This window comes from Panthera onca, chromosome D1, assembly GCF_046562875.1.
Source record: "Panthera onca isolate mPanOnc1 chromosome D1, mPanOnc1 haplotype 2, whole genome shotgun sequence".
Lineage (NCBI taxonomy): Eukaryota > Metazoa > Chordata > Mammalia > Carnivora > Felidae > Panthera > Panthera onca.
This window is the reverse complement of record NC_138348.1, coordinates 89,207,296-89,231,866: the sequence shown is the minus strand read 5'-3', so window position 1 is coordinate 89,231,866 and position 24,571 is coordinate 89,207,296. Positions and strand designations below refer to the sequence as shown.

The 24,571-nt window shown below is 37.8% G+C and overlaps 1 protein-coding gene across 5 annotated transcripts in view; it reads right to left on the bottom strand.

The window, feature by feature from the left end:
• The window catches only part of ARHGAP32 (Rho GTPase activating protein 32), a 298,544-nt gene that overhangs the window by 196,052 nt on the left and 77,921 nt on the right, over nt 1–24,571 (bottom strand). For 2 of the 5 annotated variants that reach the window (XM_060605220.3, XM_060605221.3), the window contains exon 1: nt 2,681–2,811. The exons of the other annotated variants lie outside the window; for them this stretch is intronic. In XM_060605220.3, coding sequence (XP_060461203.3) covers nt 2,681–2,796 — 116 coding nt within the window. In that variant the 5' untranslated portion in view covers nt 2,797–2,811. Of the gene's footprint in view, nt 1–2,680; nt 2,812–24,571 lie in introns of those variants that run through there. 5 annotated transcript variants of the gene reach the window in all.

The window sequence follows — 24,571 nt, the reverse complement described above, 5'->3', positions numbered from 1 at the left end:
TCAGAAAATGAGACATTTGTGAGTCAGCGGTACAAGTTTGAACTACTGCTAAGAAGGAGACTGGGCAACTCCCCACAGGGCTAGAATGTAAGAAAAAGTATCCTTTCTTCCAACCAAGTCTAAAAATAAATGCTATTCTAAAAGCTACTGGGACAGACATGAACACCCCTCCAAGAGTACTTCCTCCTAACGCAGATGACAGCTGGGCAGCACCAGGAACCTACATTGTAGGTATGGTAGAACTTTATACTCTTATCAGTCACGGTGTCTCAAATAACACAATGCTATTTTTCTAAGAATGAATTTAAACGTAGCTTAGAATCTATTCAGAGAAAAAGAACAGCACACAATCTTTTGCCCTTGCTGTGTGTGTATGAGACTGAGTGTGTAAGTGGAAATTAACTAGAATGTAAACAATAAGGACAGTTTGATTTAATGTAAGATTTTAAAGAAACACATGAAGACTCTTCTGTATATTTTCTTAATGATTAAATTGCTTTTACTAAAACAACTCTAACATTGAGTCTACTATTTGGTTCTCCCAAGGCTACAGCTGCAACTCCTACCATCCAACCCTTCACCTCCGACACCCACACACATTTTTTTCTGCTAGGCATTTTAGCTGGAACGCGGCTATGAATGTTGTAAAGGCACCGTGCCGCCGCGTTTCCCCATGTCTTACTGCTGAATAGGTGAGAAACATGCATGAAATACGGCCTTACTCAGATCTCTCTGTTGCGCTTACAAATAAAAATAAAGTAAGATCAAACCCCAAAGACCTATTTGGTCTGGGAGAGCCATGAAGCTATTCAGATATGAAATATCATTATAAAAAGGATCAATGCTTTGTGGTGTTATCATGGTTTCCCAAAACAAAGCAAGTACTAATAGAGCTCAGTTTCTCAGGATGAAAATGCTATCACATAGGCTTGAGGAAAAGAAAAGTTCAATCTTGCACAGATTTGCTCTCAAATTTAACAATCAAAAGAAAATCCCAGATAGTCTCCTGTTGCCTAACAAGTAAATTGAGAATGACATCACCAAATGTATTACAACAAAGTCCTGTTTCTTCCTTTGACTAATATCCCAAAATAACTTTTATAGTTTTAATACCAAGTCAAACAGTTTTAACACAAACAAAATAAATACTTTATTTCTTCTAATTGTTCATGAGACACTGCCATATTGTAAGGAATTTGTGTAACATCAGCATATCTTGGGAGAGAAGCAGCTTACTCATAAGAAAGGACATATAAATATATGTCCTTTCTTATAAATAAGAAAGGACAAATAAAATTATGGGAAGAATGAGAAAGTTGATACAAAAATAAGAACTTCATATGCTAATAACTCATTTTCATACTTTGAACATTAAATTTTTCTTCAAAATTTAAAACATACTTGTTCATTATAACCACTGAGTGACAAATTTAATGTAGCTTATCAGGACTTCTTTATATTCAATCCCTTCTGTCCTTTATCCTAGATGTTATTTTTAAGTTTATTTATTTATTTTGAGACAGAGAGACACTGTAAGCAGGGGAGGGGCAGAGAGAGAGGGGGAGAGAGAATTCTAAGCAGGCTCCGAATGGCCAGCACACAGCCTGACATGGGGCTCTATCTGACAAACCACGAGATCATGACCTGAGCTGAAATCAAGTCAGATGCTTAACTGACTGAGCCACCTAAGTAGCCCTATCCCAGGCTTTAAAGATAAAGAAATTCTTTAACTTCAGAGAGACTCTTCTTGAACATTAAACATAAAGACAAGCTCTGGTGTAAATAATGGTATGTTCACCTACCCAAGTATGCACAGGTAAAATTATTAAAAGATGTTTAATTGCTCCTGTGGGTGACAGTGATAATATGTAGAACAAACTTCTTCAAGAGGTGTTTTAGTAACTCCAAAAGAATGAATCTGCTAACCATGTTCGGGGGGAAAAATGCCTTCTAAAATCTGTAACAGCATGAATAAACCAATGGTCTGTCTCCACAAGCTGGGGAAGATCTTTACCAGTACCACCAAACTTTGAGAACTGCTTAATAGGGAAGCATTTCCTAAAAATTTCAATTATGAAGTTACAACTAGAGATTGAAAACCAAGAAAGATTCGCAAGGGAGGAGGGAGGGGGGAAGGGGAATGAGATAGAAGATCAGAAACAAGAGTAAGGATCAAACCCATGAAATAATTTGTACTTATAGTCAAAATGTTTTACTTGCGTTAAATAATGCAGCAAAAGCATCCACGCACATGCACACACACAAACATTCCAAGAAAAAGAGGAAGAAAAAATCTTATTACATTCAAATTCAGATCAAATCTATTAGGTACAAATCAGATACAGGAAGGAGTGGTAGTTCATTCATTATGAGTCTCTACTTGAAATTCCTGAAATGCTACTACAAAACCTGTCTAACACCTTCTCTTCCTGGTGTTCTAACAAGTCATTTAAAATGCATTTTATAAGCTCAGGGCATGTTGTGGAATGAAGAGAGCTATGTACAACTAGAAACTTTTTCTTTTCAGCTCCAAACCTTCCCCCCACAGAAAAGACAGTCCTACCAGAAAAGAGATTAAAACAGAAAAAATGGGAAAGGGGTGTGGGGTGGAGGGAGTGGCGGGAGGTACAAAGATGAGAGAGAGAGGAGAGAGAGAGAGAACTGCGAATTCCACAATTACCTGAAGTTGTCTTCCCTTTCTCCCTCTTCACTTCCAGACACCTGAGTTAGAATTTCAGAATCCAACCAGAAGACACTATCATCTCCTGAAGTGCTACTCTCACTTTCAGTCTCCATCTTGTATTCGAAAAATGTAAACCTCAAGGCATGGATAAAGAACACCACCAATGTTCAAGTTGTTCAGCTCTGTTTATGTACACTCAGGTGTGTGGCTGATACACAGTGATATGTGATCATGCCGGGCCACAGTCTATTACGTGCTCGCTTAATTACAGTTGGGGTAAAGACAGGAAATCACATAGAGCACACTCACCGCCTCTGAGTGCTGCACCTGTGACACCAGAGTCCCTCCCACTGCCTCAGGCTCTGTGACCTACATAACCAAACGCAAAACCCAAATGAAGGTGGTTTTTCCCTAATTTATTTAGTCTTCTCAAAGTTTCCAGTTAATAAGTTAAAAATAGACATTTTCAAAGTGCAGGATGCTCTTATTTTGCTATTTCAGACTTAAGAAAGGTAAACAAAAAAGTAGAAAGGATAACATTTTATGTAAAAGTCTCCTGGGCCAACCACAATGAGACACACACAGACCTCACAGTTAAAAAGGATCACAATTCAGAGAGAAGGTAAGCCTGCTGTAGGGACCTGCAGGCCTTCTAATATTACATCCATCTTTCCTTCCCCTCAGTAATAACTGCCAGATACACTTGCTCAGGTATCCAAAACGGGACATAACAGCTGGGCTTGTCCATAGCCTTTTAAAGAAAAATGAATAAATACCTTAAGTTAAAAGACATTGACTATTACATCAAATAAAGGCATGCGACACTTTTACACATCATTTAAACTGCAGATGCCCATGGGAGCAATACAATGACCTGCTGGTAAATGAGTGAAAAGTATAGCATCTGTAACACTGGCAACGACAACTGTTACTTAGAAAACAGCCATGTTGTTACCAACCACTGACATGTCAGATATTCATCTTTTGGCCCAGGAATTCCCTTTCTAGGAAATTGCCTTATTTTCACAGGTGGAAATAAGAACTGAACTGAAATATTCATGGCAGTCAACTTTATAACAGCAAAATAGAATAGCGAAAACAATCTAACTTGCTCATTAACAGAAAACTGGATAACCAAATTATGGAATACCCATCAAAGGGAGTGCTATACAGTTGGGTAAATGAGAAACACAAGGCAGCCCTATTGGTCACGATGTGAAACAAACCCTAAGGCCCACCATTAAGGCAAAGAAGAGAGAGGTAAAGGTGTAGAACAGTATATATGATTTGTTCCCATTCACATTTTAAAACAGGAAGGGGAAACACACATGGCTAACACGTGCAGAATACGCAGAGAAGGACGGCATGCGATCTCCGAGAGAAAACACAGCTAGACAAGAAGAATGAGAGGGAGACAGGTTTTCACTGCACCATGTGCACACAATGCTTGGAAAATAATAACTAATTTTAATATAGTCTTTATATCCCTCAGCAAACAATCCAATTTTTAAATATTATTTTAAATCAGGTGTTTTTTTTCCTCCTAAGCAGTCCTAACTCCTTGAATCTGTTTCATGAATCCAACTTATCTTTCCTTTTAATCATTTATTTTGTTTTCATTACTGTCATTGATTTGCCTCACTTCCTCAAGTCCTTTTAAACATGAAAACATGAACCGGAAGCAGTATTTTTACACAGAATAGTGAGGGCAGTCTGAGCAATACAAGCTCACTCAGGAAATCTTTTCTAGTCCTGCTGCCACTGCAGAACCTCCCCCAGACACCCCTGCTGCAGCGAGCCTTCAATCCCACCAACCTGACCTATGCACCAAGCCAACCTTCCACAGGCCTCACAGGTTTTGATTTATTTACCTATCTCTCTCTGAAAGAGAGAGAAAGAGAGAGAGAGAGAGAGAGAGAGAGAGAGAGAGAGAGAAAGCAGGGGGAGGGGCAGAAAGAGAGGAGGACAGAGGATCTGAAGCGGGCTCTGCGTTGACAGTGAAGAGCCCAAAGCAGGGCTTGAACTCACCAACCTAGAGATCATGACCTGAGCTGAAGTCAGACACTTAACCAACTGAGCCCCCCAGCACCCCAGGCCTCACGGTTTTGCCTCTACTATCAGGAGTCTTAAAAAAATGGTTTTAACTTCAAAATCAACATGCGTTCTGTTCCCTTCGGTAGCTAATGAAAATCTAGCAGAAACATAAGGTAGCAGGGGGCATGCAAGGAACAAAGTGGAGTCAATCACTGGGGCTACCAGAAGCTGAGGAGGAGCCACCTTCCTGAAGACTACAATTGCTTTAACCCTTTTTCCCCTGATCGGCTTAAAACCTGAAACCTTATCAGGCTTCACTTTCCCAACAAATTGTAGTGGGGCGCAAGTCTCTGACCTACACCACAGGACTCACCATCAATAGTTTAGACTGAGTTGACTATCTTCTACTGACCAAGAGGTAAGGAAGAAAAGGGAAAGGGGAGTTCCTAAACCCATTGCAACAAGAGGAAAAGCAATTCTAGCCACAGTTTAAGAATCTGAAACTAGAATGCATTTTATGCAAGAAAAAAATTTTTAAGTGGCTTATTTTTCTAGCAGCAGTTAAGTAGTAATAGTAACAGCAAACATATACTGAGTACTTTCATGTGCCAAGCAATGTGCTATGGTTCTTAGAAACTTAGTTATAATTAATTATGTAATTCTCACAGAAGAAGCTATTTATAATCCTTATAGGTGAAGAAATTGAAGGTTAGGGTAATAATTCATCCAGGGTTACTCAGTTTATAAGTGTGCATTAAAAATACTTTTTAAAATCTAACCACCAAGGGGCACCACGGTGGCTCAGTCAGTTAAACATCCAACTCTTGGTTTTGGCTGAAGTCACAAGTTTGAGCCCCACGTCGGGCTTCATGCTAACAGTGCAGGGCCTGCTTGGATTCTCTCTCCATCTCTCTGCCCCTCCCCTGCTCACTCTCTCTCTCTGTATAAAAATAAAAATAAAATAAATAAAATAAATCTAACCTCCATGTACAATGTTATTTGTATGGGAAGAATATGTGGTTTTCCTCCTGGTCCCCATTCAGCTCATTAGCCTGGCTGGCTTTAATCTCATAGGTTATTTTTGCTCTTTCTTTTCTTTCTTCTTTCTCTCTCTTTCTCTCTCTCTCTCTCTCTCTCTCCCTTTCTCTCTCTCTCTCTCTCCCTCTCCCTCTCCCTCTTTCTTTCTTTCTTTCTTTGGGGGGGGGGGGGAGACACTGACCTGCATTCATTTCTACACAGCATCCCCCACACATTTGGGCTGACTACTAAAAAAGAGTGCAGGTAGGAGATCACACAAAACGGCAGCAGAGCAGCAAGAGAACTGAGGTCTTGATTTCAGGGCTCCTTTTCCCACTCTTTAAGTTAAAGTTGTTTTTCTCAAATCACTTCAAAACAGCACACAGTGGGGTGCCTGGGTGGCTCAGTGGGTTGGGCATCTGACTTTGGCTCAGGCCATGAGCTGGAGCCCTGCGTCAAGCTCTGTGCTGACAGCTCAGAGCCCGGAGCCTGCTTCAGATTCTGTGTCTCCCTCTCTCTCTGCCCCTCCCCCGCTCATGCTCTGTCTCTCTCTCTCTCTCTCTCAAAAATAAACAAACATTAAAAAAAAAAAATTAAAAAAAAAAACAAAAACAGCACACAGCACATAGCCAGAAGGTCAATATCCCCTAACTGGGCACCAAGCTTTGTCCACAGAATGGTTCACAATTATGACTCTAAACACAAATATACCAAACAGACTCCAGAAAATTATATATTCTCAATGTGAATAGCATGTGTCTAGGTATTATCTACATATACATATATATATGTATGTATGTATCAAATAATTCTTTGGAAAGAAAAGTTAAGCAAGTATCTTCCTAAAATATTTGCGATTGAAGATTTTCTTCCAAATGTAAGAAGCATAATCCGTAAGAGACAAATGTCATCCATCATTAATCATTCTTATACTATGTATTCATTCAAAATTTCAGATTATTTATATATTTAAATTGTTTTTCTAACCAATTGTAGGTGGTTTGTAGGTTTCCTACATTGAAATAATTAACTTCAAAAGAATAACTATTTTCTTACTTATTACAGAATATTCATGTATTCTGGATCATCATACAGAGACATCTGCTTCAGTTTATAATATATCTAAAGGGCAAACAATTATGAATATGTTACTTTATTAAAATTTATTTAAACAGAATAAATGTTATTTGTTTATAAATAAATTCATTTCATTAAAATAGCTAAAGAATACAATTAATTTAATATGATCCTCAATTGGTCACTTGAAACATAACAGAAAAAGTCTATTTCGCTGGAAAATGAAACATACCATGTCAGAGCAGGTTTTGCCTCATTAGAAATATATATTCAGAGATCTGTGAACAACTCTCCAACAAAAGCTAAATAAAATTTCCAAAAAATGGATACCTTAACAATATATCATCCCTATTACAAGAATATACGCATTTAAAAGTATATGTTCTATTTCAAAAAGCTGTTTTATGAAGCTAAAAAAAATTTTCAATAGAAATGTAAATCAGACATTGGTTCAAATCTCAACATGTCATTTATAAATAGTTTGGTTTGAGGTTAAGTAACTTAAGTTGAGTCTCAGTTTGGTTTGGTTATCTCTAAAAAAGAAATAATAACATTGTAAGGTTGTGTGGATCAGAAATAATGCATGTGATGAAACTATCATACTGTACAGTGAAGATAAGATCCTCTGTAAATGACAGCCATCAAGCTCATCATCACTGACACCATTTAGATGTTTTTATTGTTGTAATTATAAAAACTGAGAAATAAGATATTTAATCTGCAAATATTTGACTTTTTTTAGTTTTATCACTTTGTAATCACCCTTATTTAAAAGAGAGTAGTGATCTCATAAATAAAAGGAAACAAGTCTCAGCTAAGATATAATTTTCTACTTATCTGAACCCCTTTCATGAATGTGAAGGATGGAAAATCAAAAATTAGAACAGAAAGCTCATATATTCCCTTCATTACATTAAAACAAAGATTACAAAGTACATATAAAATTAGATCAAAGACAATTCAGCATGACATTTCCAATCTCCTTAACAAGTGATGTTAAGTGGAAATTTCCCAAGTGTATGCACAAATTCTCTCGAAATTTAACTAAAATCATATACTGTTTTTAAATTACATTCTGTATCTTTAGCTAAACAAGCAAAGATTAAAATCATAATTTTGGGGGCGCCTGGATGGCTCAGTCAGTTAAGCATCAGACTGGCTCAGGTCACGATCTCATGGTTCCTGAGTTCAAGGCCCACGATGGTCTCTCTGCTGTCAGTGTAGAGCCCGCCTCGGATCCTCTGTCTCCCTCCCTCTCTATCTGCACACTCTTGCTCTCTCTCTCTCAAAACTAAACTTTTAAAAATAAATAAATATTGAAAACATACTTTGTGGTATTAAAGTTTAAAAATGTGTAATATTTCTTATAATGTATAACTCTACCTTCAATAAATATATAATCTCAGACTACATTTTCACTGGATCAGTAACTACCATCAATTGTAACATGATCTAGATAGAATCTTCATCTTGTGTAAATACTGGTTAAAGAAATATACTATGACAGTCTACTTAATCAGACTTCTTCAACATAATTTTTAACCACAGTGCTATATATAGTCTGTTTGGTATCAGTAACTTGAAAAAAAAAAATCTAGAAACACTATATATAGTAGATTCCATTATTATAAGAAAAATTGTGTGTGTGTGTGTGTGTGTGTGTGTGTGTGTGTGTGTGTGTGTGTATGGCATAACATTATATACATATAGCTTGGGAGACCATATAACAAAAATACTGTGTGAGTTTTACTTTCTTTATCTACAATTTTGCTAATTTTTAACACAAAAGTGTGTTAGCTGTTTTGGTTAACTCATAAGTTAAAAGATCCATTCCATAGTTTCTTCTCTTGAATACTCGAGAATTATTACCCTAGAATATACCTCATCTACCCAAGAAATCAACAACAAAATTTTAAAAATGCTTATTGAATACATATGAGTGAATGACAGAAAAATTTACATCCAAGCATAGGGAATATAAAGTTCAAAAATAAATAAAGTCAGTGTGAATAAATAAGGCAATCTTTTTATACAGACCAAGGCAAATCTAAAATGAAGAGAAAGATACATAGATTTATATTCAAGTTTGAATGACACATTAATTAGGGATTGAGTATCTGCCAATTTCTTCCAATTTGGCTGGAACCAGACAGTAATATTATAATCTGTGGTGCTTTTCATGTGATGTGTTCAAAAGATGTAGTGAATGCAAAGTATATCTTATGATGTCTCAAAAAGTACTTCAAAATAATAAAATTGTTTCTTAAGTGTCAATTTAGAATCTTCAAATTATATCACTGTTCCCTTGAGATAAGATAAGCATGTTTAGAAACTGAACTAACTTGTTATTTACTGATATGCAATTTATTAAGCTGTTTCACAGTTATAAGTAGCATTCAAGTTAAATATACAAAGCAACTGAAAACAATTGCTAAGTACAATTTCTGAGTACCCATGGTTTCCATTTAGGAAATCATGTTGGAATTTTATTAATTTAATGAAGTTCAGATGATCCAAATTCCTCTGTGCTTATCACCTATGTGAACTCAGGAGTTCTATTTCCTCATCTGATCAGAATAACCATTCCCAATTGTATCGCAATTGAAGTGATTATATGAAACAATATATATAAAGTATCTACCAAAACATTTGTGAATAATAGGTGCTAAACAAAACCGAGAGGTATAATAAAAGGAAGATGTTTCATGAATCTATGTTTTAGGTCTACTAAAAAATGTTACACTGCTTCAGAAGAATTAAAATTCTCATGAGACAAGGACTCTTTTTTAAATTAGTAAAATATCATCATCTCACCAAAGGTGATTAGCCAATAATCCATTAATATCTTCAATATGTAGCCAATGTACAAGGCTTTCCAATTGCCATGAACCTTTTTTTTAAAAAAACAGTTGGTTTTTTTGAATCAGAAAGTCCACACATGGTATTTTAGTTAATAAGTCTCTTGAGTCCCTGGTGATTTAAAGGTCCCCCCCCCCCCCCACCGCCTTTATTTTTGTTGTACATCTGTTGGAGAAACCAGGTCCTGTATATTCTCTAACACTCAGGATTTTGCTGATTATATGCCAACAGTCTGGTTCTACAGGCTCCTCTAGCTCTCATATTTCCTTTACAGGCATTAATTCTTAAAAGCTACGTGGAATGCTTTAGTCTGATATTTTCTGCCTTATTTGCCAATCTTCTAAAATAAGTATTAATCAAATGACAAATACTAAACAAACAAAATGATAAAATGATAGAAATGCAAAGACAAAAGTAACCAAAGGCCATTGATCATACACTCTTGCAATAAGGTATTAGTGGAACAGCTACCCAAGGCAATGCACATTAAGAGGTTTCAAGCATTGGTTGACTTTTACCTAAATGGGCCCTTGCATCTTCCACTGGCATCTATGATATTTCTATGTCTCCTGCGACATGATCTACTGAGTTCACTGGCAATACCTGTACACATCTGAACCTATGACTACTAAAACTCAACCCAGTATACAAACATACTGTATGCAAACATTAGTCCCTATCATTTTTTTAAGTTTCATTTTTATTTTTTCTTATTTTTTTAATGTTTTTTTATTTATTTTTGAGACAGAGACAGAGCATGATTAGGAGAGGGGCAGAGAGAGAGGCAGACACAGAATCTGAAGCAGCCCCCAGGCTCTGAGCTGTCAGCACAGAGCCCAACTCGGGGCTTGAACTCACGGACTGTGAGCTGACCTGAAGTCGGATGCCCAACCGGCTGAGCCACCCAGGCGCCACGTCATTTTTATTTATTTTGAGAGAGACAGAGACAGCACAAGTGAGGGAAGGGCAGAGAGAGGGAGAGAGAGAGAATTCCAAGCAGGCTCTGCACTGTGGGGCTCAAACTCACAAACTGTGAGACCATGACCTGAGCCAAAACCAAGAGTCGGACACTTAATTAAGCCGACTGAGCCACCCAGGCACTCCAGTCCTAATTACATAACATAACAGCTGTTATGGACTACCCTTAAAAGAGAGCACAGAAACATTATCATTACTCCTATCTGGGCTGTAACTAAAAACAACAGATACCCTAGAATAAACTATCAATTAGATGAATAAAGTTGAAATATGGAAATGCACCATTACCTAGTATACTAAATCTAGTTCATTAACTTTGAAACATTTGGAATTAAATAATTACTAGGAATCAAGAAGTCAAAGATTTACCTATAACAGGGTGCACATCTTAGAAAACACTAATTCATAACAGAGATAAACAATAAACCTTCATGAGCTTGGAAATCTCACATGTTAGTACAAAATAACATAGTTTGTGGAGAACTAGACCATCTCCTCTCCACCAACCCCAAGAAAACACTGTTACTATTTGGCCAGTGTATCAGAATCTAAGCATCAAAGAACAGTTAAGACACACACAGAGAGAGAGAGAGAGAGAGAGAGAGAGAGCGCGCGCGCGCAAGCAGGGGAAGGGCAGAGAGAGGGAGACACAGAATCCAAAGCGGGCTCCAGGCTCTGAGCTGTCAGCACAGAGCCCGATGTGGGGCTTGAACCCACAAACCGTGAGATCATGACCTGAGCCAAAGGCAGACACTTAACTGACTGAACCACCCAGGTGCTTGAAACTAACAAGTTCTTAAGTGAAAAAATGGAAAAGACAATTCATCATGCACTGGTTTTTCTGCCAGCATCAAACAACCAGCCAATGATTACCATCCACTCAGTCATTTTTCAAACATAAAACACAAAACAGATACCAGCACCAAAAAAAAAAAAAAAAAATCACTTTAGTACAGCAGTCTACTATTTTCAAAGCATTCTGACATATTTCAAAGCAAATGGCAAAGAGGAATTAAGCCGAGGGAAGGGTGGAAATTTTATATTTAAAACACAGATTTTAGGGAACTTTTAAAAGAAAAAGCATTGAGAATTGAATTCACTATAATTTCCCCATAACTCCACAGTCAAATATTAAAGAACTTAATAATATATAAAGATGCAACACATTCCAGGAAATTAATATGCAACAAGAAAATATGGTCATAGCATTGTTTTAAAACTAAGGATGTTCCCTTCAACTGCGTCTTTAAGACAGAAATTTTCAATCCTTTTTTCTACCCCCAAAGAGTTCAAAAATATGTGCACATCCATTAACAAAGCTGACTCAACCTATTTAGAGATTTATTTTGATCAACAACAATTTAAAAGCAAATTATCTTTGAAAGTGTCATGCTTGTTGAGCATTCAAACCGTAAGGTGAAAATCATTTTAATTAGAACTGAATTTCATTGAAATTGGCAGCACAAAAGAAGTTAGTTTTAAAGAGGGATGGGGAGGGAGCAAGGGCTAGATGAAATGCAATCTCTGGTCAGCTAAGGGCAAAATATGAGGGTAAAAAGGAGAACGGCAAACATACAACTCCTTAAAAATTCACAGATGAAACTGGCATAAAACATTAACCAGATTACCTGGGGATAATAGTAAGGGTACTCAAAACATTCTGGAAATAACACGAAGGTGTCAGGATACTGAACTGCACAGACCCAAGCTATGAGTCAGTACGGGAAGTAAGCCTTATGTTGACTAACACTTGTGTTAGGCAGTCATTTCTGAATCAGGAACATTCACCCAACTGAATATCCAGTGTGACAGTAAAGAAGATTTTGGCCAGAGGCTACTTTCTGCTGAAAAGAATGAAGGACCAGAGAAACATCTGTGTCAGGCAACACACACAACTTGAAATAACTATTAGCACGTATAAAAAATGTCAGAGATTCCACTATTTTCAAAGTTAGGAGAAATCTTAAAGACTACCTAATCTGAAGTTTAGTAAACTTAAACTCCAGAAATTCATGCTTCCTTTTCTCCCTTACAATTGTATAATAAATTTTCACACAGCATACCATTTTAATTCTGATACCCACAAAAACCTACTGGTGTGATCAAGAAAACAACACTGTCTCTGTATATTACATGTGAGAAAACTGAGGCTCGTCCAAGTCAAATAATTTATAAGTGGTATTTCTCTTAGGTTTTTTGTGAAGGAACAGCTAAAATGTCTCCTCCGCTAAAAAAATTTTCAAATTGTGTCCCAGTCCAAAGTATTTTCCTTTCTGCTGCCCTGCAATATTTTCAAAAACACTTTCAAATTACAGGAGAACTTTCTAAAATACAAGAGAAATGGGCAAAGAAAGAGTAAGTGAATTGTCCCAAGGATAGAGGTAAGAGTCTGACTCCACAGATCATCACTACATTGTTCCCCAAAATGATCACTAGATACAGTCTCTTCTGCTAGAACACATTTCTGTAACATGAATTAGATCATAGCCAGATTATATGTAACACTTTTTTTCCCACACATTAATGTTTTCAGTCAGGTACACGGAGTTTAACACCAAGTTCACTACCATACGGTGGATGTAACCAAATGCAGGGGATGACTGCACTGTGCAAACGCCCGTGTCCATCCACACCACTCTGCTGCTAGTTCAACTTAGTCCTATGCTACCTCTGGTATGCATAGTACTTCCGCATTTTTGCATGCTTTGTCCTCATCTCTGTAATTCAGCAGCCTCAACACTTCATTACACCTCTTTCCATCAAGCAATCATCACCTTTCTCTAAAGATAAAATCCTATACTTATTGTACTATTTCTTAACTTACAAGCCATTTGACATTATCTTTTTAACTACGCTTTTGCTTTTATTAGTATTCTGGATACAAAGCTGTACAGATTTTGAATGATTTGTACAACTCTATTTCTACCAGACCTTTTTAGTGCATGATTTGTAAAACCACAAGATTTTTCAGAAACACATATATCACATTATAGCAAAAATTGTATAAAAATATTTTAAAGCCAATATCATCATTTACTGTATACTCCTCTATGGCCAGTCAGATCTCCCAAGTCTTACTGCAGAATAAAACTGCTGCCATCAAAAATACTGAACATCTAACAGAACAACAGAACAGCTAGCTATTCCCTATGAAGCTCAATGTCTTCTACGCAAACCAAGAGCCAGGAGTTCCTCAGTGATGTAAGAGAACTACACACGCATACTATGGCTGGCCCCTACACTTGACTGGACATCAGAATCACCTGAGTTGCTTAAAAAAAAACAGGTTCCCCCACCCCCATACAGACCCACTGGATTTCCAGAGACCAGATCCTAGAATCTGTACTCCTGTAAGTGCAGAAATCCTTCAGTTGATTCTATTTATCTGACAGCCCAGTTGCTTATGATCAGGTATTTACAGAAGAAAGAAACAAGCATAAAAATTACACACCCTCCTGGGGCGTCTGGATGACTCAATGGGTTGAGCTCAGGTCATGATCTCAGGGTTCATGAGTTCAGGCCCCACATCGGGCTTGCTACTCTCAGTGCAGAGCCCGGATCTTCTGTCTTCCTCTCTCTCCACCCCTCCCCTGCTTGCACTCTCCCTCTCAAAAATAAATAAACATTTTTTTAAAATTACACATCCCCAAAATGATATGCGTTTACTTTCTGAAGCGATCAATAATTCAAGCAAAAGAAATACCATTCCTAAATAAAGAGTATTAAAACTGTATAAACGGCCATTTTTAACCCCGTAACTTGGAATTAATTCAAATTGATCAATCCAAATACAGAAGGGCTGCTCATTAGTTGTGAGTATGAAAAGGCTAAATGAGTGGTACTACTAATGTAACCACCAACTACATATACCCCCTTGCCGTCTGCCTCATAAGCAAATCGGGCCCTCACCGCAGGAAATGGAGCAAAATCATGGGGTTAATAACATGTAGCAAGTTTTATTTTCTTGGCACAGAGCTCCAGCAACCTGCAGGAAACAAAGTCACCACCTTCTGACTTTTTTATTTTGAAATTCGTGGGTCTACTGGGGCAAATTGTTCTCAGTAAGGCTGTACCAATAACACTTATGCTATTCTAACCATACCACTTAACTTCCCTTAATTTATACTTATTTCTCCATTAACATTTCTTAAATGCTTGCATGAATCTACCTCAACTGGTATAGTACAACAGTAGACAACGTGGTACAAATGTAAACACTCTAGGTGACAATCAGAACAAGGTGCGCTTGTACAAAATGCTCTAGGAAAGTTCCTGTCATGCTATATTCTTAAATTTATGTTCTTAAATATCTGTGACCCAGAATACTTACACAAAGGCAACAAAGTTTTAATTTGGTGGCTAAAAGAAATTGTTCATTTTACAAATAAAGAAACCTTATTTGTACTACCAGACATGATCAACTTGGGTTTCAAATTTTATTTTTATTTGGTCTTTACCTAGTTGTTCCCCAAAATACATGTCTCATTTTATTTTACAAATAGTACATTTCAAACAAAATAGAGTCCACCTAAAGAATCCATGAATTTTCATTTGTTTAAGCCTCAAGTGTTTTGACTCACTTGATAGTTCTGCTATTTGAAATTTAAATGATGAAAACTGAGATACAGGGTAATCAAGAGATGCCTCTCAGGCACTAACATGCTGCTATGCTCAATGAAATTCACATTTCACTGAAAATGGACAAAATCACTGCTTCGGTTAAACCAGAAAAATACCCCAGGAGGTATTTTATCTGTCACAAAGGATGTGGTTTACCACCTATAGCGGCTCAATTTTAATCTTCCATTTGTCAGAACTACTTGCCACAGGCAAATGACAGTATCTAATATACTGAAATTTCTTGCAACCGACAGATGCTGTAACAACAACGGAGAAAAGCAACTGATGCAACAGTCCAAAGTGTGTCCTCACAACACACAAAACCCTGACTAAATAACGTATTGCAGGACATGTCAAAAATAATATGCCCTACCTCAGTTGCATTAAATGGATTCTGCATTATTAAAACATAAATATTAGACTAAAAGTCGTGAAAATGTTCCCTTATCTTGAATTAAATTTTTGTGTTGCAGGTAACATTTTTTTAATAGTGTCACATTTTCATAATGCTACATGAGCCATTTACAAACAGATTCACTTCAAACAGATACAGTGCTCTGTAACCGCCAAGATATCAAAGCTTACATAAGGACACTATAGGGATGATAAATTGAGGTGGTCAATGAGGACAGGAAGAGACAGAGTTTGGCAGGGGGAGGGGGGCTGTTAAATGACTTTTTTAAATAAAAATTATAAAAATCCTTAAGATGAAAATCTCTCTCTTATGTATCTTATCTTGTCCATGCTTGTTGCTCAAGAAGCAATTTTTAAAAGAAAACTATAGTAGTACTCTTCCCTGTAATCCATAACCTCAGACTAACCGTGAGAAAAAAAAGTCAGACAAACTCAAATTGAGGGACATTCTACAAAATAACCTACCAGTACTAATCAAAACTGTCACGGTCGTCAAAACTATGGGTAGTCTGAGAAATTGTCACAACCAAGAACTGCCTAAGGAAAAATGATGACTAAGGGTAATCTGGTATCCTGGAACGGGGGGAAAAATTAGGTAGAAACTAAAGATTCAAATAAAGTATGGACCACAGATAATAATTATGTATCAATATTGATTCATTACATATAATAAACGTACCATACTAATGTAAGATGTTAGCAAAAGGATATGCAGTTATTGGGAACTCTGTATTACGTGTAACTTTTTGCTAAATCTAAAACTGTTCTAAAAATTTTTTTTGTAAGAATTCTGCTGTAAGTGATAGAAAACATAACAAACTGGACTGAACATAAAAGAAATGTACTGGCTCACATAACTGCAAATGCCTAAGGAATGGTCTCACTTTAAGTACAGAAAGATTCAGAGGATTCCAATGTTTTCAGGAAAGTGTCTTCACTTGTTGACTTTGCCCTGTTCTCCAAATGTTGGCTATAATATTAGGTTTCAGATACAGTTTTGCTATAACATTTGTTTTGAAAATACAAATTCGTTCCAAAGTGATCGATATATTACGAAACAATTTGAACACAGCGTGAATTTTGCATTTGTTCACACATGCTTTCATCTGCTAAAAGAACTAGGTCAGGAGTTGGCAAACTTTTTCTGTAAAGGTCCAAATAATACTTTAGGCTTTGTGAAGCATATGTTCCGTCACAACTCTCCCTCTGTAGAAGGAAAGCAGTCCACAGGCACCAGCACGAGGGCATGGATGTCTTCAATAAAACTTTATTTACCAAAACAGCAAGGGCCTTACTTAGCTTGTCAACCAGGGTTCGGGTTAGGTGAGGGCAGAAGGCTGCACTCAGCGGAACCTAGCCCTTTCGGAACACAGAAAACGCATCTGACCAGGAGGACATGCCACACCTATCCACATGCGGTATTGCGCCTTTTCAACCAATTATTGATCCGCCTACTCCCACCATTTCACAGCTCCCAAACTGCAGCCCTTCCAATCACATGGTAGCCACTGTCCTGCACCCTCTTTTCTGGTGGCCACCACAGATTCAGTTTCACTGAGCTATCTAAGATTATTTACCTACGCTGTGTCCAAAAAAGTGTACTTGTGCCATCTGCTCATGGACTTTAACCTTGCAACAGGAAGGTGGAATCCCTGTTTGATACCTAAGTAAGACTGGGGTGAGGATTCCCAAAAACTCAAGGGCTATTATAAAAATAATAATTGGGGCGCCTGCGTGGCTCAGTCGGTTGAGCGTCCGACTTCGGCTCAGCTCATGATCTCGCGGTCCGTGAGTTCAAGCCCCGCGTCGGGCTCTGTGCTGACAGCTCAGAGCCTGGAGCCTGTTTCAGATTCTGTGTCTCCCTCTCTCTGACCCTCCGCCGTTCATGCTCTGTCTTTCTCTGTCTCAAAAATAAATAAACGTTAAATAATAATAATAATAATAATTTAAAAAAAAACACTTGAGAAAAACAAGTACAATAGCTACAGAATAGCACGCCTTAGTATGTGATGAATTTATGCAAACTCAGTAATATTTATGCAGCACTGGATAGGATTTCAAAGAGTTTAAAGACATGCATTTTTAACAAAACAAGCTTCCAAAAAATCTGTCTCAGTGTAGGTCACCTGGTACTCACTTGAAAAACAGCAAATCTGTTCCATTGCTAGAAAAAAAAACTGTGATGAATTTAGTGAAGACAGTATGCTTTAATTCTGTTCTTTAGAGTAAACTTAAAGGGTTTTCAAGGATACTTTTAACCAAGTATTACTTTCACCTTGTGCACTGACTTCAAAACTAACCTACGGATTAAGTGCAGCTCACGGATATTGAAGTAAACAAAGGTTTCCAAAGTATACACTCTCAGAGTTTATAAATCCAATTGTAACTTGCTTAAGTCTGATCAGGTAGATAATACTTTTTCTCATCAAGACCATATATTGAGGGGCGCCTGGGTGGCTTGGTCGGTTGATCGTCCGACTTCGGCTCGGGTCATGATCTCATGGTCCGTGAGTTCGAGCCCCATGTCGGGCTCTGTGCTGACAGCTCAGAGCCTGGAGCCTGTTTCGGATTCTGTGTCTCCCTCTCTCTCTGCTCCTCCCCTGTTCATGCTCTGTCTCTCTCTGTCTCAAAAATAAATAAACGTTAAAAAAAAAAAAATTTTTTTAAAAAGACTATATATTGATTTTAAATGTCAATATGCGGGGCATCTGAGTGGCTCAATCAGTTGAGCATCTAACTTCGGCTCAGGTTGGTGGGTTCAAACCCCGAGTTGGGCTCTGTGCTGACAGCTCAGAGCCTGGAGCCTGCTTCGGATTCCGGGTCTCCTTCTCTCTCTGCCCCTCCCCCATTCATGCACGCGTACTTTGTCTCTCTCTTTCTCACTCTTTCTCTCTCAAAAATAAAATAAACATGAAAAAAAGTTTTTAAGTCAATATGAAATGCTTTTTAAAAATTGCCTGCCTTGGGGCGCTTGGGTAGCTCAGTCATTTAAGCATCAGATTTCGGCTCAGGTCATGATCTTGAGGTTTGTGGGTTCCAGCTTCACGTTGGGCCCAGAGTCTAGAGCCTGCTTCAGTTTCTGTATCTTCCTCTCTCTCTGCCCCTCCCCCACTTGTGCTCTCTCTCTCTCTCTCAAAAATAAACATTAAAAAATAATAAATAAATAAAATAAAAATTGCCTGCCTTTATGAATTCCACTCAAGTCTTATCTATAAATTACCTCCCCAAACTCAACAACTTTTTTCACATTGCTATGCCTTTGTATGTAATATTTAACCCCTCTCCTTTGAATAGCCTTTCACCCTTTGCTTGGTAAACAAGGACTCATCCTTCAAGACTCAAGCAACACTCCTGTGTGAAGTCCTTCTTCCCACTGATTATCATTGTTTGGTTTTTTTTAATGTTTATTTATTTTTGACAGAGAGAGAGAGAGACAGAGCATGAATGGGGGAGGGGCAGAGAGAGAGGGAGACACAGAACCTGAAGCAGGCTCCAGGCTCTGAGCTGTCAGCACAGAGCCTGACGCGGGCCTCAAACTCATGGACTGTGAGATCATGACCTGAGCCGAAGTCGGACGCTTAACCACTGAGCCACCCAGGCGCCCCTGATTATCATTGTTTTATTCTGATTAATGATAATCTTTCCAGCGTGTGCTCAGTAATCATTATGCTTTTGGAAACAGACAGACACACATACACAAACAGACTTTATCAGGTTAAAACAACAGCCATACTATTCCTTTTATAAAGACTGGATGTTGAATTTTAACAAATGGTTTTTCAAAACGAGATTTTTCATTTGATTTATTTATATGGTGATTTACAAAAGGAAGGATTTTTGCTTTCAAGGATGGGAGGAGGGGATAATCACATCTTGATCATAGTGTATTTTTCTTTAATGAGTGTTGGATTCTACTAATATTTAAAGGATTTTTACACTGGTAGGCATTTGTGAGACTAATCAATTCTTTGTGCAATCTTTGCCAAGTTTGCTAGATCTTTTAAAGATTGTTAAACTCTCCCTTCTTTTTCTCTTCTCTGCCAGCATTCTATTTGAATGGCCCTGGTATTACCCCTTTAGTAAAGGTGTAGTGGACTTCCTCTCCAGTACCATCCAAGTCCGCTGGCTTAGAGTGGCAAGTTTTTCTATTTCCTCTGTAATCGCTCTGCTTCAATTTTCTCTCTTCTAAAGTCGGCTTGGTAATTCAAACTTTCCTAGAAATAGCATCCAGTTCATTCAGTTTCTTGTATCTATCTCATCAGAGCTAAACAAATCTTACCGGTCCTTTACGTTTTTCATGTGTCCATGTCGCTTTCCAAATGAAACTTAACAGATTAATTATTTCATTGTTTTCTAAAATAAAACCACTCTTTAACTTCTCTAATTAGATCATCACCTACTGAACATGTTACTTAACTTCTCAGAGCCTATAGTTCAGGAATAACAGCTCCTGTTTCACAAGGGCACTGGGAGAAAGAACTAAATGAGCTCACATATGTAAAGTGCTTAGAACACATCCTCGCATTCAGGGCACTCTATTAATTTCTGCCCTGATCTCTGAATTCATTTCCAATTGCTACTGTAACAAAGCACCCCAGACTTAGTGGCTTAAAGGAACACAAATTTATCTGATAGTTCTGGAAGTCAGAAATCCAAAATCAGTCTCACTGAACTAAAAGTCGGCAGGGCCACTCCCTTGAGGAGCGAAGAGAATCTGTTTCTTGCCTTTTACAGCTTCTACAGGCCATCTGCATTCCCTGGCTCATGGCCTTTCCAAAGATCACTCTAACCTCATGCTTCCATCACATCTACTCGCTCAGACACTGCTGCTTCTGTCTTATAAGAACCCCTAAGAAAACCTCGGGCCCACCCAGATAACCAGGATAATCTCCCCACGTTAAGATCCTTAACTGAACCACATCTGCAAAGTCCCTTTTGCCGCATGTAGTCATGTGATACAGGTTCCAAAGACCTATCCCTGTCCTAGTACCTAGAATTTGTGAATGTTATTTTACTTGAAAAAAAGGATCTTTGCAGATTATGATTAAGGATCTTGAGATGAGAAAATAACCCTGGAGGGGCATCTGGGAGGCTCAGTTAGGTGTCTGACTCTCGATTTCAGCTCTGGTCATGATCTTGCAGTTCGTGGGTTTGAGCCCCGCACAGGGCTCTGCACTGGTGACACAGAGCCTGTCTGAGATTTTCTCTCCCTCCCTCTCTCTGCCTCTCCCTCATTCACTGGCACATGCATGCCCTCTCTCAAAATAAAAGAATAAACATTAAAGAAAAATAACCCTGGCTTATTAGGTGGTCCCTAAATACCACCTCTGAAGAGAGAGAGATTAGACACACAAGAGAGGAAAAAGTGATGGGAAGACAGAGGCAGAAGCAGCCACCAGAACCAAGAAAAGATGAGGAACCAGTCCTCCCCCAGAGCCTCTGGAGGGAGCATGGTTCTGCCCATACCTTGATTTCTGAGAGAATAAATTTCTGTTACATCACCCAGTTTGTGGTTATTTGCTGCAGCAGCCACAGTAAACTAACACAGTCACGGGACACATCTGAGAGGCTAATATTTAGCCTTTATTAAAACCCCTTCCTTTACTGTCTTTGGATATATTTTTAGTATTTTCCCTCTCCTTAAGTTAGGTGGATAATTCACTTATTCTAATTACTTCTTGCTTATTAATATGGATATGTGAGACAAATAATCCTCCCTTATATGCAGGTTTAGCTAAACCCCATCAGTTCTAGTACATTTTGTTTCCACTGTCCTTTTCTCCTTTTTCCTTCCTCTTTGTAGAGCTGTTAATTTACAAGTAATAGTGTTTTTGTGTCTTATATGTTTTTGATTGTTAATTTCTTTTATTGCAATGTGATCAGAGACTACTAGTCAATTATTTCTATTTGGGGGGATTTCTTGAGGGTTTTTAAATGACCCAGTATATGATCAGTTTTGAACAAAGTATATTGATTGAACAAAGTTCAATAAATTTCAATTAGATTTACCTTATGTTAATTGGAGTTTCCTAAATCTCTCTTTTTTTTGTCCACCGTTATCTCCAACATGTTTCCATTTTTCCTTAATTCATAGTTTTGGCTTTATGTTTGTTAATGCTGTTATTTGAAGCATAAATAATCAATGTGTACACTTTATCATTACAAACCTTCTTTGTCTGTTTTAATACTTTCTGCATGGAATTCTACCGTCTTACACCAAAACCTATATTGTTCTCATCCTTTCTTGTTAGCTACTGCTTCAAGTAATCCAGAAAATTTTCTTCTCTGCTCTGAAAACAAAGCAGCCATGAGGAAGTAACACTTGCCATACTTAAGTTTAATAAAGACACTGATATAAAACAGTGGTAAAAGTAGGTCACCTTTAAAGCCATGTCATACCCAGAGTTACACCGTGCCAAAATCTAACATTGCATGAGCAGTAAGAAAACATTAAATGTTAAATCCATTAACATTTTTAAAGTTCAGTATAAAAGACATTTCCATGGCACCTGGGTGGCTCAGTCAGCTGAACATCCAACTCTTGATTTCAGCTCAGATCATAATTTCACGGTTGGTGAGAACGAGCTCCACATAGAGCTCCTTGCTGTCAGTGTGGAGCCTGCTTGGGATTCTCTCTCTCTCCCTCTCTCTGTCCCTCCCGAGCTCATGTTCTCTCTCTCAAAATAAATAAATAAACTTGAAAAAAAAAGACATCTCCTTTCTACGAGCATTTCTAAAGCTATCTTCTTTTATAACCATGTACAAATATGCTCTGCAATTTATATACTGTGAATCATATAACAGTTACTTCTGAGATATCTATCTTCACTAGAAATATAAGACTCAAAAACAAAGAAAAAGGTAAAAAATTTCAGTGCTATTTTCCATTTCTGATTTCTAAATAATTTCAATGAAATTAAAAAGATTAAGAAAACAAATACCATACAGTCCTTAAGGATTATTCTGACATTTAGTTATTTATTTTCTTTTTTTTTAAGTTTATTTATTTATTTTGAGAGAAAGAGAGAGAGCAAGCATGAGTGCAGGAGGGGGCAGAGAGAGGCTGGGGAGAGACAGAATCTTAAGCAGACTCCATTCTGCAGTGAGGAGCCCAATGTAGGGCTCAAACCCACAAACCGTCAGACACTTAACCAACTGAGCCACCCAGGAGCCCCGAATTATTCTGACCTTTTAAGTAAATACTCCAGTCACAGAAACAGTGATATACTTATCACTGGGGTCATCTTTGTAAAGTGGTCAAAAATATTAGCTTGGGAGTCAAATCTGAATTCAAATCCCAGCCCTGCTGATTATCATGGGACCTTGGGCAAGCTATTTAGCTTAAACTTCAATTTCCTTATATACAAATTGGATTAATACTGCCTGCTTGATAAAGACACTGGGAGAATTAAATATGACAATATAAACAATAGGCTTGGCAATGTACCTACTACATAGTAAGTGCTTATAAACTGTTGTTGTGAAACTCTCAAGTAAAACATCAAGACCGATTCTGACATCTACTTCTAAAGTCTTCTGACATTTACAAAGTATTAACTTTATGTCCGTTCAAATTCATATTACATGACTTTAAACACACTGTGAAGAATTAAATATATTAAATAATATCTACTTAGTATAAATCTGGTACTGAAAATATAGGCAAACTTATCCATGGTATCCCACTGTTACAGAGCGGAGCGCAAACTTCTTTACGTGGTATACATGACCTGGCCTTTGTATATCTGTCCAACATGGCATCTTCTGTCAATCAACCATAGCAATGATTTACAGTTCTCCACCCTTACCATGCTGTTTCTAGTTCTTTACAGAAGTGGTTCCCTATACTTTATACACTCCATTCTCTATCTCAACCACACACACACACACACACACACACACACACACACACACACACCTCTACACACCTGGCAAAATTCTATTTGTTCTAAATGAAGTCAAGTGTCACCTCCTTTAAGAAGCGAGGCTTCTTTTACCTGACTTCCTCAGATAAAAATTTATATAAACATAAATGGTGATAACAGAACTATAAATGGTGGCAAGACAGATAAGATAGAAAGGGGAAGGATAAATACATGCCAAAGTAAAGACAGAGTGAGGGAGAAAGGGCTCAAAGAAAAGTTTCAGAACGCATGCATCTGAAGCACAGGAAGAACCTTTCACCTAATGCCACGTAACAAACACTATTCAGGATTACAACTCCTAGCTAATTTAAAGGTAAGGCCTAATAATAACATGAGGTGGATATTGTACCAGGAAGCAGACTCCAATATATTTGGCATCTAGCATGTTTACCGGAAAGTGCTAGTGGGATCAACATCTGTAGCAAGGAAAAGGAGCCCAAATTAAAAGGGAGAGGTTAAGAAAGAGAGGTTGACTTTCACGGAAGACCCAATGAAAGCTGCAGCCAACCCCTGGGGAGCACTAATGTGACTCTTCAGAACTGAGGAGGGGCAACAGGGACAACTCTTTATACCCTGTATCAATCAGTCTTTTGGCCACACTGGTAAGCGCTACTGAAATTCACAAACATACAAAAACCAAACTGCAAACTCAGATAATGCTCTTAATAATTTGATAACTGGATTTTAAAATTTCTTTTCAGGGATGCCTGGGTGGCTCAGTTGGTTAAGCGTCTGACTCTTGATTTCGGCTCAGGTCATGATCTCAGTTTTTGAGTTCAAGCCCCACATCAGGCTCCATGCTGTCAGTGTGGAGCCTGCTGGGAATTCTCTCTCTCTCTCTCTCTCTCTCTCTCTCTCTCTCTCTTTTCTCTCTCTCTGCCCCTCCCCTGCTGGTGCTCTCTCTCTCAAAATAAACTTTAAAAATAAAAATAAAAATTATTTTCACCTTTTAGTTGGAGCATTA